The sequence below is a fragment of the Manis pentadactyla genome, chromosome 6, assembly GCF_030020395.1.
Source record: "Manis pentadactyla isolate mManPen7 chromosome 6, mManPen7.hap1, whole genome shotgun sequence".
Taxonomy (NCBI): domain Eukaryota; kingdom Metazoa; phylum Chordata; class Mammalia; order Pholidota; family Manidae; genus Manis; species Manis pentadactyla.
In genome coordinates this window covers 24459644-24476014 of record NC_080024.1, presented here as the reverse complement: position 1 = coordinate 24476014, position 16371 = coordinate 24459644, and the positions used below count along the sequence as shown (strand labels likewise).

The 16371-nt window shown below is 35.7% G+C and overlaps 1 protein-coding gene across 1 annotated transcript in view; it reads left to right on the top strand.

Moving 5' to 3' along the window:
- CPS1 (carbamoyl-phosphate synthase 1) overlaps positions 1–16371 on the top strand; it is a 117512-nt gene that overhangs the window by 47951 nt on the left and 53190 nt on the right. The window contains exons 17-21 of the mRNA XM_036926789.2: positions 1952–2096; positions 3701–3911; positions 5280–5478; positions 7306–7482; positions 10796–10914. Of these exons, the coding sequence (XP_036782684.2) occupies positions 1952–2096; positions 3701–3911; positions 5280–5478; positions 7306–7482; positions 10796–10914 (851 nt within the window). The remainder of the gene's footprint in view (positions 1–1951; positions 2097–3700; positions 3912–5279; positions 5479–7305; positions 7483–10795; positions 10915–16371) is intronic.

The window sequence follows — 16371 nt, the reverse complement described above, 5'->3', positions numbered from 1 at the left end:
CATGGAGGTGAGTGTGACAGAATTATTGTGAGAGCTCTTGGGGAGAGTGCTGAGTAACTGCCAAGCCGAGCCTATAGCTTTATCACTACTTACTTTTTGGAGTGAGACAAAATAAGTCCCTTGAATTACTGACACAGAATTTTGAGAACAGATAAATACAACTAGATATGTTTAAATAACTATAATGACAAACGTACATGTCAACAACTTGCACTTAATTTTCCCAAATAAAACAAAATAAAACAATATAAAGTTATTATATTAATAATAAATTAATAAAAAAGGGAAACATATCTAACGTAAATGTTTCTTGTTTCTCTTCTGAATCCCTGAATCATGTATCTAAAGAAAAGATAAGTTTATGGAGGTATAAATTTTCTTTTCCTCAAGCATATTAGATGTTCCTAGTATTTTTGGTATTAGCAACCTCATTATTACTGCCAATAGTGGCAATGTGTATTTTTTCTCAATTAAAAATATATTTTACTGAGTAAAAAGCCATTCTGATATTAAATTGTCTAACAATGTTTACAATGAAGACAATTTGAGAATGCGATAGTTTTTATTTATTTATATTCCTCTAAAATAGTTGATAAGTCATTAGATGGTTTTCTTTGTTGAAAAAAAAAAACACCTAGCTTTTCCCTTGAGAATAATTATGTATCTTTATATCCTAAGCTACACTTTATTTTCTTGAGATTATATTTAGCACCATTCGAAGCTGCACTAACTCATCGAGGTCCCAAAGTTAGTCTTTTGCGTAAAATCTGAGACTTGAGAGAAAAAAAAGGTAACAGGTGACGATGATCTCAATCGTCCTTGTATCCAAATAGCACGTCTGCTCCATCAGAAGGCTACCAAAATTGATACCCTTTGTTTCCCAGATTTCTTCTGTTAGCAGTCAATCCTAATGACATATGAATCATTATTAAATTGTTAACACTGACTACAGTTTCCTAACCACTCATCATAGACAGCTGTGGAGACAAAGGTATTACATTTTCAACTGCACATGCTGGAGCCTGTATTGTTGAGTGAGGTTCAAAAAATAGCGTTGAGACACATTGCAGGGAAACTAACATTGAGTTATTACTTCATTATAGTGCCTGCTAATAATCTGAAAAAATTCAAACTACTTTCCCCAGCTGCTTTCTCTTCCTTTCACTGCCATTGTAAATCAAATATATTATGAGACAAAGGGATGTTTCTGTCTTGGATTTTCAGCCACCGAATGTCCTGAGGTCAGAGACTGCCTCTTTCATATTGCAGGTTCAGTATTCCTCCCACCGGTGGGTACTCAGTAAATATGAAATGATAATTATACTAATTCATATCTGTTTAATCAGGCATACATGATATATGACTCAGAGTATTTAAGCACTTACGCAGTGATTAACCATAATAATAGTTGCATATGACTTCTTCTAATTCCCAAGTTTCACATGCCATCTTGGCTAACTGTTTACAACCATCATCATCTCCTTTCTTCTCCTCATCAACATCCACTGACTTTTATTGTGTGTCATTGTACAAAGCACCCTCAGCTATTTTAGAGAAAGCCGAAGCCTTTAGACTTATTTTTCCATATTTATTTGCACTTATCACATTTTCTGGTTTCACAGAAGCCTAGCTGCTGAAATAATTTCATTTCTCTCTGCCTGATTGCTCAATTATTTTCTCTTTTTCCTAAATTAGTTTGATTTAATGTCATATCAGCACTTTGAATGGCAAGTGCTCAATAATGTAAATCAAGCATATTCACTGCAGGATGCTATTCCTAGTACTCACTGATTTTCTGACACATTGCGCCTTCTGGCACACAGAAGAGGATAGAACCTAGGCTTGAGACTTCCTTGCTGACCAGGATTTAGGCCACAGCATGTTGCCAAATATCCATGTTTAAAGCAGTGTCTTTCCTTTCTTTTTGATATGTTTTGCCACCAATTTTCAGGCCTTTGCTATGACCAACCAGATTCTGGTGGAGAAGTCAGTGACAGGCTGGAAAGAAATAGAATATGAAGTGGTCCGAGATGCTGATGACAATTGTGTCACTGTCTGCAACATGGAAAATGTTGATGCCATGGGTGTTCATACAGGTAGGCAAAGAATCTTCAAGAATTATAGTAGTGTCTCTGATGGCCCATAGCGGTCTCTATTAAGTTCTTTTCATTAAATCACTGTTCTTAGCTGACAGACTAGTGGTTAAGTTTCACATATATATAATATTTTGCTGTGTTGAAAATACTCTCACATTTAATTTGATCTTCACAATACCTGCCTATGAAGTCAGGCAGGTGTTAATATCTTGATTTCATTTGAGGAAGAGGTCAAATATAGGTACATAGTAAAAGTAAACTCTCTAAGACTTGATGTTGAGAAATAAGGAGTGTGGTTAAGAAGGCTTAAGCAGACCAGGGTGTCATCAAGTGAATGAGCCACAAGTAATACAAACAGATGAAATGAATTTCTCAGGAAGGGAAAGGTGATGAATTAGGATTTAAAAATGCTAAATTTGAGGTGTGGGTGAAACTATCAAGAAGAGGGTTGAGAAAGTGGAGCTATAATTCAAGAAAAGGGGCTAGAAATAAAGAAGTTGATACAAAGTTATTGTAAGTTACTAGTTTAAAGGAAATAACTGATGCTTGAGGTATAGGCTAAGTATTGAAAAGCATATGTATAGAAAGAGAGGGAATTGGGTCAAACATTAAGATTTATAGGGCCAGAGAAAGAGGAGGGATTAGTGTTGAAAAAGAAGAGGGTGAGGAGGAGGTGATAGGGAGAAAACTAGGGTGGTACAGTACCTTGTAAACTCATGCAAGAAAGTATTTTGTGAAACAGTTTTGGTTTTGGCTTTATCAAATTCTATGTAAGGTCAAGAATGAGGATTTAATAATATGGTTTTTTGGATGTTCAAGAGGACACTGTGTACGCAAAGTTGGTTATGTGAGCCATATTGAAAGGAATTATATGGCAATGTGTAATAAGCAAAATTGGTAAACTTTCAAGTTTAGTCATATAAAGAATAAGGGAGATGGTTCCTATGATTGTCTGGCTATGTTGGGAGAGGGTCTTCTGGAGCCAGTAGAGATCTTAGCATGTTTGTAGGCAGAAGGGATGGTGCATGATTGGAAAGGAATGACAACATTGGAAGGGATGAGATACAGAAAATAGGTGGATGCTTTATGTTAACTGTCAGAGAGATGTTGAAACACTAGGAAGGAAATGAAATTTCTATATATCCGCCAGTCAAGAACCCAGTATCCAGGCAACCTTAAGACTCTCAATGATAAGGAATTGACAAAATAACTGAGAACAAGGAAGAAATAGAGGAATATTTGGGTGAAGAGGAGATGATACTTTATGGAAGGAAGAACTTGGGAGAGAGATAATCTGAGATGAAGAGAAGGGAAATTGGAGAAGTTAATGTCAATCTTGTAAGTAAATGACTGAAGCCTTGATAGCTAGATGAGCTTGGGAAAGGTTAGAGGGGTTTCTGTAAGTAGTACACCAGAGTAATACAGGCAGAACAAGAATCGGAAGGAATAAAACCTGACATGTGTTATATGTATTACCTTAAGATAATTCCTTTCCCAACTAACCCTGGGACTGTTCTGTGTCTTATATGGCACAGACAGATTAAGTCACTAAACTTGGTTATATAGATATCACACCAAATAATGAATGTTGCTCGGATGTACAGGTGATTCAGTTGTTGTGGCCCCTGCCCAGACCCTCTCCAATGCGGAGTTCCAGATGTTGAGACGTTCTTCAATCAATGTCGTTCGTCACTTGGGCATTGTGGGTGAATGCAACATTCAATTCGCCCTTCATCCTACCTCAATGGAGTACTGCATCATTGAAGTGAATGCCCGACTGTCCCGAAGCTCTGCCCTGGCCTCAAAAGCCACTGGGTAAGACTAGATTGCTTGACCGTGGGTTTGCAGATTCTTCACAGATAGAATTGGGAAATTGATAGCTAGTGGAAGACTGTGCTGCATTTATAAACTATAGCCACCATTTCTGTATGCTGGCTCCAAATCATTTAAGACCCTAAGGACATGGTTATCAATGAGCTGCTGCCAGATTGAGGCAAACGGTATTGCTAGCTGGCTTTGCTTGCTGGTTAATCATAAGCTAATCAAAACCTGGGTGGTCAAAGCAAGCTGTGGAAATTCTGCTTCTTAATTGCACTTTGCAGATATCATTAAAAAGTGCAAACTGATCCTTAATTTTAGTCCTTAACTGGCTTCTTTAGGTTTATAGTGAATGGGAGACAAATAATACAGTTTGTTAGAATCAAGCATTTAATACACATTATTCTATTTTAACAAAGCTCCACAAATCTAAACATTGTAGGGTTTTCTATAGGTAAGTGTTGCAGCCAAGTAAATAAATCTGCTATCCATTGAACAACTGCTAGGAAGCATAATTGGTGGGAAAATTAATTAGTATCTTTTGTTTCTATTAACATATTTAACATCTGGCATTTAAATTGCATGGCATTTTAATGAGAAAAATATTTACCTTAAAAATTGTATTTTTTTAATGTGGCTACACAGTGTTGTTGGAGTGGTGAAAGGACTTGCTCTAAGCAGGAGACAGGGGGCCTGAATTCTCCAGGTCCTACTACTGACTGTGTGACTTTGGGCACATCGCTAACGCCTCAGTCAGTTTCCTCATCTGTTAGATGGGGGAGTTGTACTAAAAGACTCATATGGCGCTTTGAATGATTTTCTGAAATATAATTACCAAAGCTGACATTCCAGAGGACGATAGTCAAGTCTCCAGAGTCTTAGTTTTTTAAGGAGCCCAAAGTTATAATTTGGAGACAGAGCAAAAACTCCAACTTGCAGTGACTCTATTTTCTGACTATTATGTACACCATGGTAACCAGCGAACTCCACCGTCTTCTAGGTGCAGACATGTATATATTTTTTCAAAAGAACATTTGGCAGATTCTAATCTTAGTGGAGGTTGTACACAAGTGAGCACTTTATTTATCAAGGAAGGTATTGATTTTAGATTGAAGAGGTGAAGGTTGGGAATTGTAGCGCTGCATGTCAGGCATAGAGAGTCAATTCTTTGTGATTCATGCCTCTACACTTTATCCTGACACATTATTTTATAAAAGACTATTAAATCTTCATAGACTAGAAAGTAGTGTATTTTATGCCACAATGTGGAATAATACCAGAATTTCTAAGAGAGATAAACTTATGTTTTGGGCTATGTTTAATACTTATTGCTGAAAGAAAAAAAAATTGTCTCCTCATTTGTAGGTACCCACTGGCATTCATTGCTGCAAAGATTGCCCTAGGAATCCCACTTCCAGAAATCAAGAATGTTGTATCAGGGAAGACATCAGCCTGCTTTGAACCTAGCCTGGATTATATGGTTACCAAGATTCCTCGCTGGGATCTTGATCGTTTCCATGGGACATCCAGCCGAATTGGTAGCTCTATGAAAAGTGTAGGAGAGGTGGGTCCTTGGTTTATTCCTCTATTTCTTCCTTGTTTTCAGTTATTTTGTCAATTCCTTAACATGATTGAAAGTCTTAAGGTTGCCTGGATACTGGGTTCTTGACTGGCGGATATATAGAAATTTCATTTCCTTCCTAGTGTTTCAACATTTCTCTGACAGTTTACATAAAGCATTTGTTACATGGCCATTTAATAGATTCTAAAAGCTCCTACTCAAAAGATGAGGCCATATATATATATAGATATAAATAATATTTTTGCACATTTGAAAAAACATATTTGTGTATATATAACTAACTTACAGTGTGTTTTCTAAAAAAAAAAATCAAGAAAATAAAATTATATAAAAGACAACATGGTATATCTAAAAGACCACTGAACTTAAGAGTTCAACTTTAGTCCATTCATGCAAATTGTGATTTTACCCTATAAAAGAAGTGGGTTGAACTAGAAGGTCTCTCATGGCCCTTCAAGCTCTAAAATTCTAAACTGACGAGAGCTCAGTGGAATATTAAGCAAAGACAGTTATTCATTCCTTTATTATGATGTTTACTTCTCTTTTATTGAATGTATTCCACATACCATTATGTACAGTGAATTTAAAAATGATAAAAATTTATGAGCTACTTATAGAATTAGTTACTTTAGGGCCATCTTTTAAATATATAATACTTACAAATTTTATTAAATATTTCAAAAATATTTTCTTAATTTGATAGTGTAATAAAATATCTTATTTCTGGCAGTCTCTCCCACGGTTAGGCTAGTAAAACTATGAACATATTGTCTGACTCTTCAAATACCAGTATGTCTCACAAATTGCATATCTGAATTGGATGAACATTTTGTTTATTCCTGCTCTTGAGAATTTTTACTTTTACTAATTAAATTTGGAGCAGTGTGAAAAGGTTATCTGTTTGGCTTTAGTGATCTGTGAATATGTATCTTGTCACACCATTGACATGAAATTTACTAAACTGACATTAATGGGAATTCCAGTCTATTTGAGAAATCACAGAAGTTTACTCAAGGCAGTGTTATGACTGTTATTATTTTAAATTGGAGACTAAAAATGCATAGCAATCTCTTATTCCATGGAAAGATTCAAAGACAGTATTTATCCACTGAAAATAACTAAGTAGGCTTCAAGGTCAATTTAAGTTTAGTTCTGACTTGTAACTTGTCCAAACTAAATCACCATATGGTTTTCCTAATTGATTAGTGTACAATCAGCTGTAAAGATTGTGGAAAGACATGTTAAATTTGTCATGGGGAATTTGGTCTCCACCTACATTTAAAATCTGAATCTGTCAGTATTTGTTTTGATTCTCAAGGTTCTATTAATATTAATGCTTGGCTATAAAGAAAGCTAACCTGTCTTGTATACTGCCTGATACTCATTTAAAATAGTTCTATTTTTGTGTTAATATATGTCTGGTTTCTCTTCATTTGCCTTCTATTCTAAAGGACATATGCATAAAAGCAAGATCTTATTAAGGAAACCCCTATATGTTGTGGCTGCAGATTCCTTATTTTAATACTGTGGTCCGGAGCAGGTACAGGTGATTTCTACATCAGTGTCAGAAATAAAGCTAAATTCCATAAGTGGTTGAAGACTGAACAATAATGTTCAAGACTCATTACATCAAAATCATACTGAAAAGGAGAGAGGAAGAAAAATAACACTACTTAAATTTGAGTAGTAATCTTCTGATACGTTTTGCTTCTAAGTCTTTTTGGAAAACCATCCCCTGTCTAGTTCTGTTGCAAACTAAAAATAATTAAGCTCTTTGTTTACATCTGAGCTGTTAAATGTGTATTACAGGTCATGGCTATTGGTCGCACCTTTGAGGAGAGTTTCCAGAAGGCTTTACGGATGTGCCACCCCTCAATAGATGGTTTCACTTCCCGTCTCCCAATGAACAAAGAATGGCCGTCCAGCATAGATCTCAGCAAAGAGCTGGCTGACCCATCCAGCACCCGAATCTATGCCATTGCCAAGGTAATAATGTGACAAGGGGCCGCTATTTTTTTTCCCCCAGAATATAGTCAGCTTGGATGGACTTCAAAATAAAACTGAATCACAAAGAGGTCTTAAATTTGGGAATTTTTGGAAAAATTTTAATTTACTTGGGTAATATTAAACTGGAGACTTCCATCAATTTCATCAGATTATTCTATAATTAATGAACAATTACCCTTTTTTATTTGACTTTAAGCCTGGGTTTAAGGATACATTGCATTTTTAAATGATGATCACACAGATAAAATGTTCCCTTCTTTTAGTATATACACATATAAAATCAGTATTCTTAAGCAGATTTGATAATATTGGCTTGTTATTACTTGTTCCTTGAAAATGTATAAAATTGTATTTTAAAAAAGAATATGCATAAAATTATATCACTTAGTTTATGCTACCTAAGACTTTAGAATAATCTTTATTTGCTTCTTTTTCTATGTTTAAACAACAACAGTAACAGACTATAAAGAACTTCCATGATTATAGGCCTTTCTATATAATTATTTTATTGGTCTTACTTTTAGAACAAAAGCCCCACATTTCTCACTTCCACCCACTAGTTCCCTTTTATGCAAATTAAAAGCCCTATTAATCTCCCTTCATATTTACTATGCTTAGAGTTTTGAAGTTTGAGCTCATCTGATTTTATAAAAGGTGACTTGGGCAGCTGGGATCTATCTGGTCAGAAATCCCTGAATGGTATTTTGACATTTAGGGAAGCTTAGGCATTAATCCTCTAACAGTATCAAACCACCCTGGAACTATAAAGCCCTGCTGACCATGTTATGTGTGTGTGTGTGCGCACGCATGTGGGATGAGATGATGTAAATATGAATTCTGTCTGTCTTTAAGAGGGAATCTTTGTAATTTGCCTTTGTAGCAACAGAACAATGCTGTTAGTGATTTTGAACACACTAACATATATGTTATGTCCATATATTGAGAATCCTGCAGAGATGGGCAGGAGAGGAGGGAATGTTTCCTTCATTGCATAATGTATACTCTGCTCACCTTTGTGATTTCTAAATGCAGAGTATTCTATTGACCGTCTGGGAGATATTAGTATTTTTGATGGACATTGTTCAATGTTGAGTTTCCTGGTGATAGACAATTAATATCTTTCTGAGGTGGAGGGGGTAATGGTAGTGATGCAAGGTCATTCTAGAAAGCTATTTCATCTTCTTTATTGTTCCTATTTCAGTCCTTTGTTTAAAAAGCAATCTATCATATTCATATGTGTGTATGTATATACACATAAAATTTTTGTCCCAACAAAGGGCAGTAAATGGATTTTTTTCCTTACGTCTAGGAATCATATTTCCACCACTTTGAGACAGATGGAAAAGGGAGGTATTTCCAAGTTCCCAGTGAGGCTGGAAAACTCAAGTCAATATCTCATTCTTTTCTAACAGACTTATAAAGGATGAGAATTCAGGGAGACTGTGTGGGGATTCTGTCTTGCACAGAGTACCCTATGTCTGAGCAAGAAGTGCATGGTCTGAGGTATAAATTACTGTCTGCCAGAATGCCAGGAGAAGGAACTGATTTCTGTGTGTTAGAGGTCATCATTACTGCTCATTTCCACAGCAACCGGGGACTTGGCGATTTTGACAAAGAGAGTAAGCATTGTGGAGGGCTGAAGGGGAAAAGCAGGAAGGGAGTGAGTAAATCTTCACTTGCTTTCATGATTCTGTTAGAAAAGGGCAACTTGCTCTGAGGTCTCATTTTTGTAGCCATCTTTTTTCAGGATGATTGGATCATCACCTCTTTGGATTGGGGGAAATACAGGGCATTATTTTTGACTTGGGGAAGATTAGAGTAACCTCACGCTTGTTGGGGGGTCACTATGAACTTCCTTACAGCTGTGTGACGTGGCAAAGCTGCAGTGCTTGAAGATGAAGACCTGAAACGGCAGGGTCTTGCTTCCTGCTCGAAAATGAATGTAACTGTGGCTGTCCTGCTTCACAGTGAGATGACTATGGGATTCTAGGTCCTCGGTCCATTGCACGGTGATCACTGTGTGTAATCGTGTGAACACTGCCTTTGGTCTGTCAGAAGTGTCACAAGTTAAGGTTCCATGCCGCTGCAGTGTTGATGGCCAACAGCTAATTGTGCCACTAATCATTTGGAAAAATAAGACAGAATATTAACTCCTTGAGCACGTGGCTATACTTGCAGGGAGAATTAAACAAAGAAACATAAACAGACGTATGAAATGACAATGCCTTTGAGTATTCCCATTAGATGTTATGTTATTCTAGTCAACAGAAATATAAGCTCTGCTGTCTCTCAACGCTTATAATCATTGTCTCTCTGAAGCTAGAAATGAGTTAAGAAAATTAGGCTCCCTGGCCTGAAAGATTACAGCAGAGTTATTAGCAACATATATTTCTTAATGGGATTTAAAAATATAGTGTGCCATTCTAAAATATGGTGTTTTGGAATATTATTTGATTGTTATTTTCCATCGAGTATAAATATAAATCTAAAAATAGTAAAGCATAAGAGTGGATATCTTTTGAATATGAAAGTTTTGGGAGTTTATCTCTTTTTCCATTTGCCTTTTCTACTTAGCTTAATGACCCATAGTTGTGATTTTACTTTTGAGAAATTGCTAAAGTAGGCTTGAGGAAAGAACTGAGCTGCCTATCAGAACAGAAGTTTCTACTACATTGTTTGGACTATATTAGGATTTTGTAAAATGCCTGTCTTAGCACAAAAGTCACAGTAACTCGTTCAAAATAATTTTTTGTTTGAAGTCCTCTATGAGGAAATATTCTGGAGAAATTATACCAAGCTGAATTGATCCATAAATTCTCACTGGTTTGTGTGAGTGTGGAATGAGGTGATAAAAATATGCTGATTATTAAAGGGTAATTATCCAAAATACATGTTAAATGATCATTATTTGGCTACTAGATTTTTTTTTTTTTAACCAATTTGACGTAACTCTAGCTCCAGCAGATTCTCTAATTCCAAAGAGATGTACCAAATTTAGGATATAATTGTAACCTGTCATATGAAAAGCAGGAAAGCAGAGCCTGGTAGGGGGATTTTTTCTGAGTACATACTACTCGGATTAACTCAGGACACCTCTTTATGCCATTTTCAGATGTAGTTGGCAGTATCTATAGGTTTATTGGGAGGGATGTCAATGATACATGTTTCATCCTCAGTATATAACCTCAGGCACTCTGAATGATATGCAGAGGGATGGCTGCTGTGTGTTTTCAACCAAATAAGACATTTATAAAATGTTTGCCAAAGAAAGTACCCCTTCTCCTTTTGGCAGGCCTTGGAAGACAACATGTCCCTTGATGAGATTATGACTCTCACATCCATCGACAAGTGGTTTTTGTATAAGATGCAAGACATTTTAAACATGGAAAAGACACTGAAAGGGCTCAACAGGTAAGGTGGTATTGCTCTGATTCACTCGGAGATCTTCTGGGCAGTTTTTTTCTTCCTCGTACCCTTAGGCATTTAGGCAAAATCCTGTTTCAACGAAGTAAGTAGTTCCAAGGTTGAAAAGCAGTAGCCATAGTCAGAAGAAAAAGCAGTTTTTAGATGTTTACCTTTTGAAAATTCTCTAATATTTTAAACTATTTTCTACTCCTACCATTGCCTTCAAACAGTAATTTTTTATTAGATCTTTTGAATTTATGAAAATTGGTTTATATTTATGAATTACTGTGCTATTTAATTAACAAACATTACCTAGATTTAAATTTTATTAATTAACAAATAAATAATATTCTTGTTTTCTGTAAATTTTCCAAGTTCTGGAGTCTATTTTTGTCTTTTAATATCAGCCTACACATTCCTGTATATTGATGAGCAAATGCATTCCTTTTGCATTCTACTGATATTTTTAACATTGTGACTTCCAGTTCAGCATACAAATAAGCCACATTCAAGATTCTTGTTAATAGATTCTTTACCTCTCACTAATTTACATTTTTATCTCCTTCATGGCCAATTATTTTTTAAGTTTCATTTCATGTTCAGAGTTTTCTGATAATGTAAGTGCTTTAAAATCTACTTAAAAATTTTTTTTTCATGGGAGGACTATTTGTTGGGGGTACCTCAGGCTTATAAAATCACAGATAGGTTTTATATGTGGATCTCTGATAAGAGGAGCATTTATTACCAATTTAAGGAAGACAGTGTAATCCTTTTTAGCTTCTCCCCATAAAAGGACTCTGCAATACGCTACCATTAGAAATAACTCTCACCTACAAAACTAGGCATATACCTACAGAGGGAAAACATTTTGTTGGTGTAAATGATTCTCGAAATTAATCACTTAAAATGTTGAAGACGGTGGAAGATCTCAACCCTGGATTTCTCAACGATTTATCAACTGCAACATATAATCTGGTTACTGGGTTTACCTAATCAAGATGCACATAAACTGAGCAATAAAAATATGTGCTTTTCTTTTTGAGCAAAACAAGGTTCTTTTTCATCTGTTCAACAATTGTCCACAACAAATGCTTGGTTTTGAAAATTGGGCGTTCCAATCTGCCAAAAATGAAACTAGCTATAGTTGCTTCTAAGTCATCCTTTCTAGTGATCACATAAAATGAACTGTAGATGGCAAGTAAGAATCAGGCCTATACATTTATCTTAGAAATTTGCTGACTTGGGGCTTCCTCTCTTGGTTTATGATGCCAGCAGAACTTCTACTTTGAATTATAGTCCGTTCCACTGTTTTCAGTTTCAGACAACTGATTTCAAATACCTATGAAACCACTCCAATTAAACCACAGGAGGGTGCTAGGAACTTGCAGTATGCCATCTGCAGAAGTGGAAGAGACCTGGGGTGAAAAATAGCACATGTAATTGTGATTTAAATTTCCACTTGATAGACGTTCTGATTTTTGGAGAAATACAGTGTTTTAATTGAATAGTCTGTTACAACCAGAAGGCAGGTTGAGATTTTAACTAAGCAGAAATAAGTATATATTGATAGTGAAAAAGGTCCTTGGAGGATTAGAACTACTCACTGTTACAGGTCATTTATAATATCTTTCAGACTTCTACATTCTGTTGCATTTATTTGCTGATAATTCGACATTTTCAGTCTCCATTTTTCTGGCATAAGTACATTTGTAAATAGAGATATTTTCTTTTGTTCATAATCTACATTAAAATGTTTTATATAAAGCTTTTAATAATTTTAAATAGTCTAAAAATTATAATGATCTCTTGTTTCAGGAACTCAAAAGAGAATCCATGGTGTTAGTAAATCTAAAATCTGAACTCATTATTATCTGAGTGATACTTTACTGTTGAGTTCATTTTTTTATTTTGAGTGTCACAGATGCACACATAGCAGTTCGAAAATGACTTTCATTGAGAAGTGTCAGATAAATAAGAGTAGATGGCCACTGAAGCTACCTGTCTCAGTCATTCTGTGACACAGAAGGGTCTGCAGTAGAAAGGATATTTCAGCTGATGGAATATAAATGTGTAGGACTTGAGTTTTCTTGTCTTATTTTGAGTATCTTCACCATTAGCCTGGATTATAACATCTGCTTTTTCTCAGCCTCTAAATATCCAGGGAGACTTAGCATCAAGGCAGATACTGCTCTAATAATAAGAGTCACTCTCTATTAACTGTTGGCATTAGATGGCTGGATTATGTACCGCCAGTTTGGAGAAAGGTTAAGATCAGTTGTTCTTCTTCATTTGCATTTATTTACGGTTCACTTTGTTTCAAATACTCAACTGCCCCAGTATTGGAAGGGCAGGCTTTCAGATGTGGGTCAGGAGGTAGTCATTTACTTGGGGTGATTTGAGATCACCCCTAAGTTCCCTAGCTTCAGCATATCTCTGATGCCAATTGTGCCAGGTCCCTTTGCACTTTTCAGGTCCCTGGCAAAATAGGCAATGGGGATCTCAATGGGAGAAAAGGAGAAACTTCAAAGAGATGATGATAAAGTGTGGAATGCTAGCCCGTGGTTTCCACCTGGTTCCTCCTGCTGCCTTGGAAGGAGTCTGGCTTTGGAGCTGATCGGATTGATCAGGGTGCATTGTGGTGGATTGTGGGCATGTTACCTCCCTCACCTCTCTAGCCTCATGTTCTTCCTGCTAATGTCCACTTTATAGTTTTGTCATGAAGCTTCAGTTGTATAAGTGGAAAGAACACCTGGTACACGATGAGTACAAGAAAGTTTTCTCTCTCCCCCTGAAAATGAAAATGCTAGCTATTATAATGAAAAGTATTTTGTGATTTTAGATCCATTTTCACTTGTTACATTTTCAAAGTCATCTAAGACCCATTTTCAGCATCACAATTTGCATTGCATAGATGTTTTGCAGAGTATCATTTATTAATTTTCTTTATGATGCATTTTCACTTGTTTTAATAACAGACCTGTTGTTTTTTTAAGGAAGCGATGATAGCTAGTGATACCAATGCTATTCTTATCAAAAGATCAATAGCACTCCATTATGCTAATGAACAAAAATTCCCACTCTAGAGTTGTTCATCATGCTAAAATTCTTCTAAAATCCAATGCATACATTCCCTAGGAGAGGATGAGAATATCACTTGAATCGATGGCCAGATTTGTGTTTACATATAGTCATCTGAAATGAAGTCCAGAATTTGACTCCCAAATGGAATATACCCATGTATTTAGCATATATGTGAATGTCCACAAACTGGAGTAGAGAAAACAAGAACAATTATTGTAAGAAGGTTGGCATTATGGTAGACACTGATAAGTTTTTCATGTCTATGAGAAAGTGGAAATTATTGTAAGAAATTCCTTGCCTGGAAGCGCAGAGATAAACGTGCATCATGCTGAGGATGGTGTATGAATCCCAGCCTTCTTCACGGTGATGAGACGGGTTAGATGAGCGTGATAATGATCAAGTAGGCATCCCAGCTTGGAGCCCTTGTTCCCACCTGGACCCAGTTTGCCATCTCCAATACATGAGCACAGCCAAGGCAGCCTCAGGAGATTTGCAGGGCGATATCCGTTCTTACCAGCTTAGGTGACAACCATGATTCAGACAGCTGCAGCAACGGATTTCTCTTCCTCTCTTGAGTTCACTGACTTTCTCTTTTTCCTCTTAAATTGTTTATCGCTGTCCAAGGGCATTCTAGGAAAGTTGACTGTTCTAGGCAGTTTTCCAAATTTATGAGCTGGTGTAGTGGCATTAATCAACCTAGAGTGATAACATATTTTTGCAGTGGACTTCTTTAGGTTTTGAAAAGTTTCTCTTTGCTCAATGTGATATGAATTTTTATCACATAAGATTCTAATGCCTGTTATGCATATGCATATGCATTGGGATTTAGATGTTCGATCTATTAACTTCACATTACCAGATCACTTTGCCAGAAGTTTAAGAAAAGTTAAATCTATGAGAAATTTTAATGAAACTGCAACATTTGCATAAGCTCTATCCATTGACCTTCACTACTGAGCTACCCAGATTTTAGTATATTTTCCCCACACTCACTCATCTTACCAACACTGATTTTTTCACACATTACACTCTTCCTAGATAGCATTTTCATAAATATTCACTAGAAGGAAAATATGCTTATTGTCATAAAAAATTACAAATATCTCACCTGTAATCCTTTCCTCCATTAGTACATAGGCAGATTCAGTTGTGGTCCTGCAAAGATATCTGGCCTGGAGGGCAGAAGTGAAAGTGCTGTAAATTAAAAAGATAAACATGTCAAATGTGTTCATCGGCTAGGTTCTCCTGATATAGATGATTCCCTAAAGTAACAAAGGATGGATTTAGAACTTATCTGTTAATACAGAGACTTGAATTTTGAATCAGTCAAACAATTCTGAATGCTTCCAAGTAAGATAATTGCCAGACTTATTGACTACATATTAGGTACTGCTGTAAGCACATTATTTCATTTCATCCTTACCACAACCTAAGGAAGTCAGTAATTATCCTGATTTTATAGGTAGTAAACTGGGGCATTGAGATATTTAGCAACTTCCTTGATAACACAAACTAATAAATGACAGAATTGAGATAAAACCTGAGCAGGACTCCAGAGCTTTCAATGTGTGATATTTAACTCCTACATTATATGTAAGTGTGTGTATATGTATACATACACATAACATATATATATATGCACACACATATATATGCATATATGTGTACCCAAGCATATATATGTATGCTTAGGGATGTGGAAAGGTGAATTATATAACATCTAGAAGAAATAAGACTACATATAATAGACACTTTCTCAATAGTAACAATAGTCAATAAAAGATGATAGTCCAATCACCATAGACCTAGCACATATGATAAATGTTTCCACTATATTAGTGATTAACAGACAAGCACAGGTACAAGGATCTCTCGGCTGAACACCTTCTGCTGTAAGTAAGGAAGGAAGTCAACTACTACACTAAGCCTTGTTTGTAAGCAAGAACTATTTCAGGACATTACACCCCAAACATTTTTTATTTATAATATCATGTTGGATTTGCAATTTTAGCTTGAAAGACAATCATGATACTTAAACAACAACACAAACAAGAAAAAAATGTGTGACACTAACCACATTTTTGGAGCATCTGTTTGTCTTCTTCCTGTAACTTGAAAAATTTTTTTGAATTTCCATATTTTAATTTTTTGGATTCTTTAGCTATCTCTGGTTGATATATAGCTCAAGAATTTTGCCTGTGTAAATTGCATAATTTTGCTTTTCACCTGGCTAAAACTAAGTTTAATTAAGTTTTGAATCTTTCCTTCAAAGGATTAGTTTAAAGACAGCTTCTATTAATGCTGTACCATGTTAATTTACCAAATGGAAGGTTGCTGCCATTTATGACAATTGCTTCTTCCTTTGTATTTCATTTAGTTTGG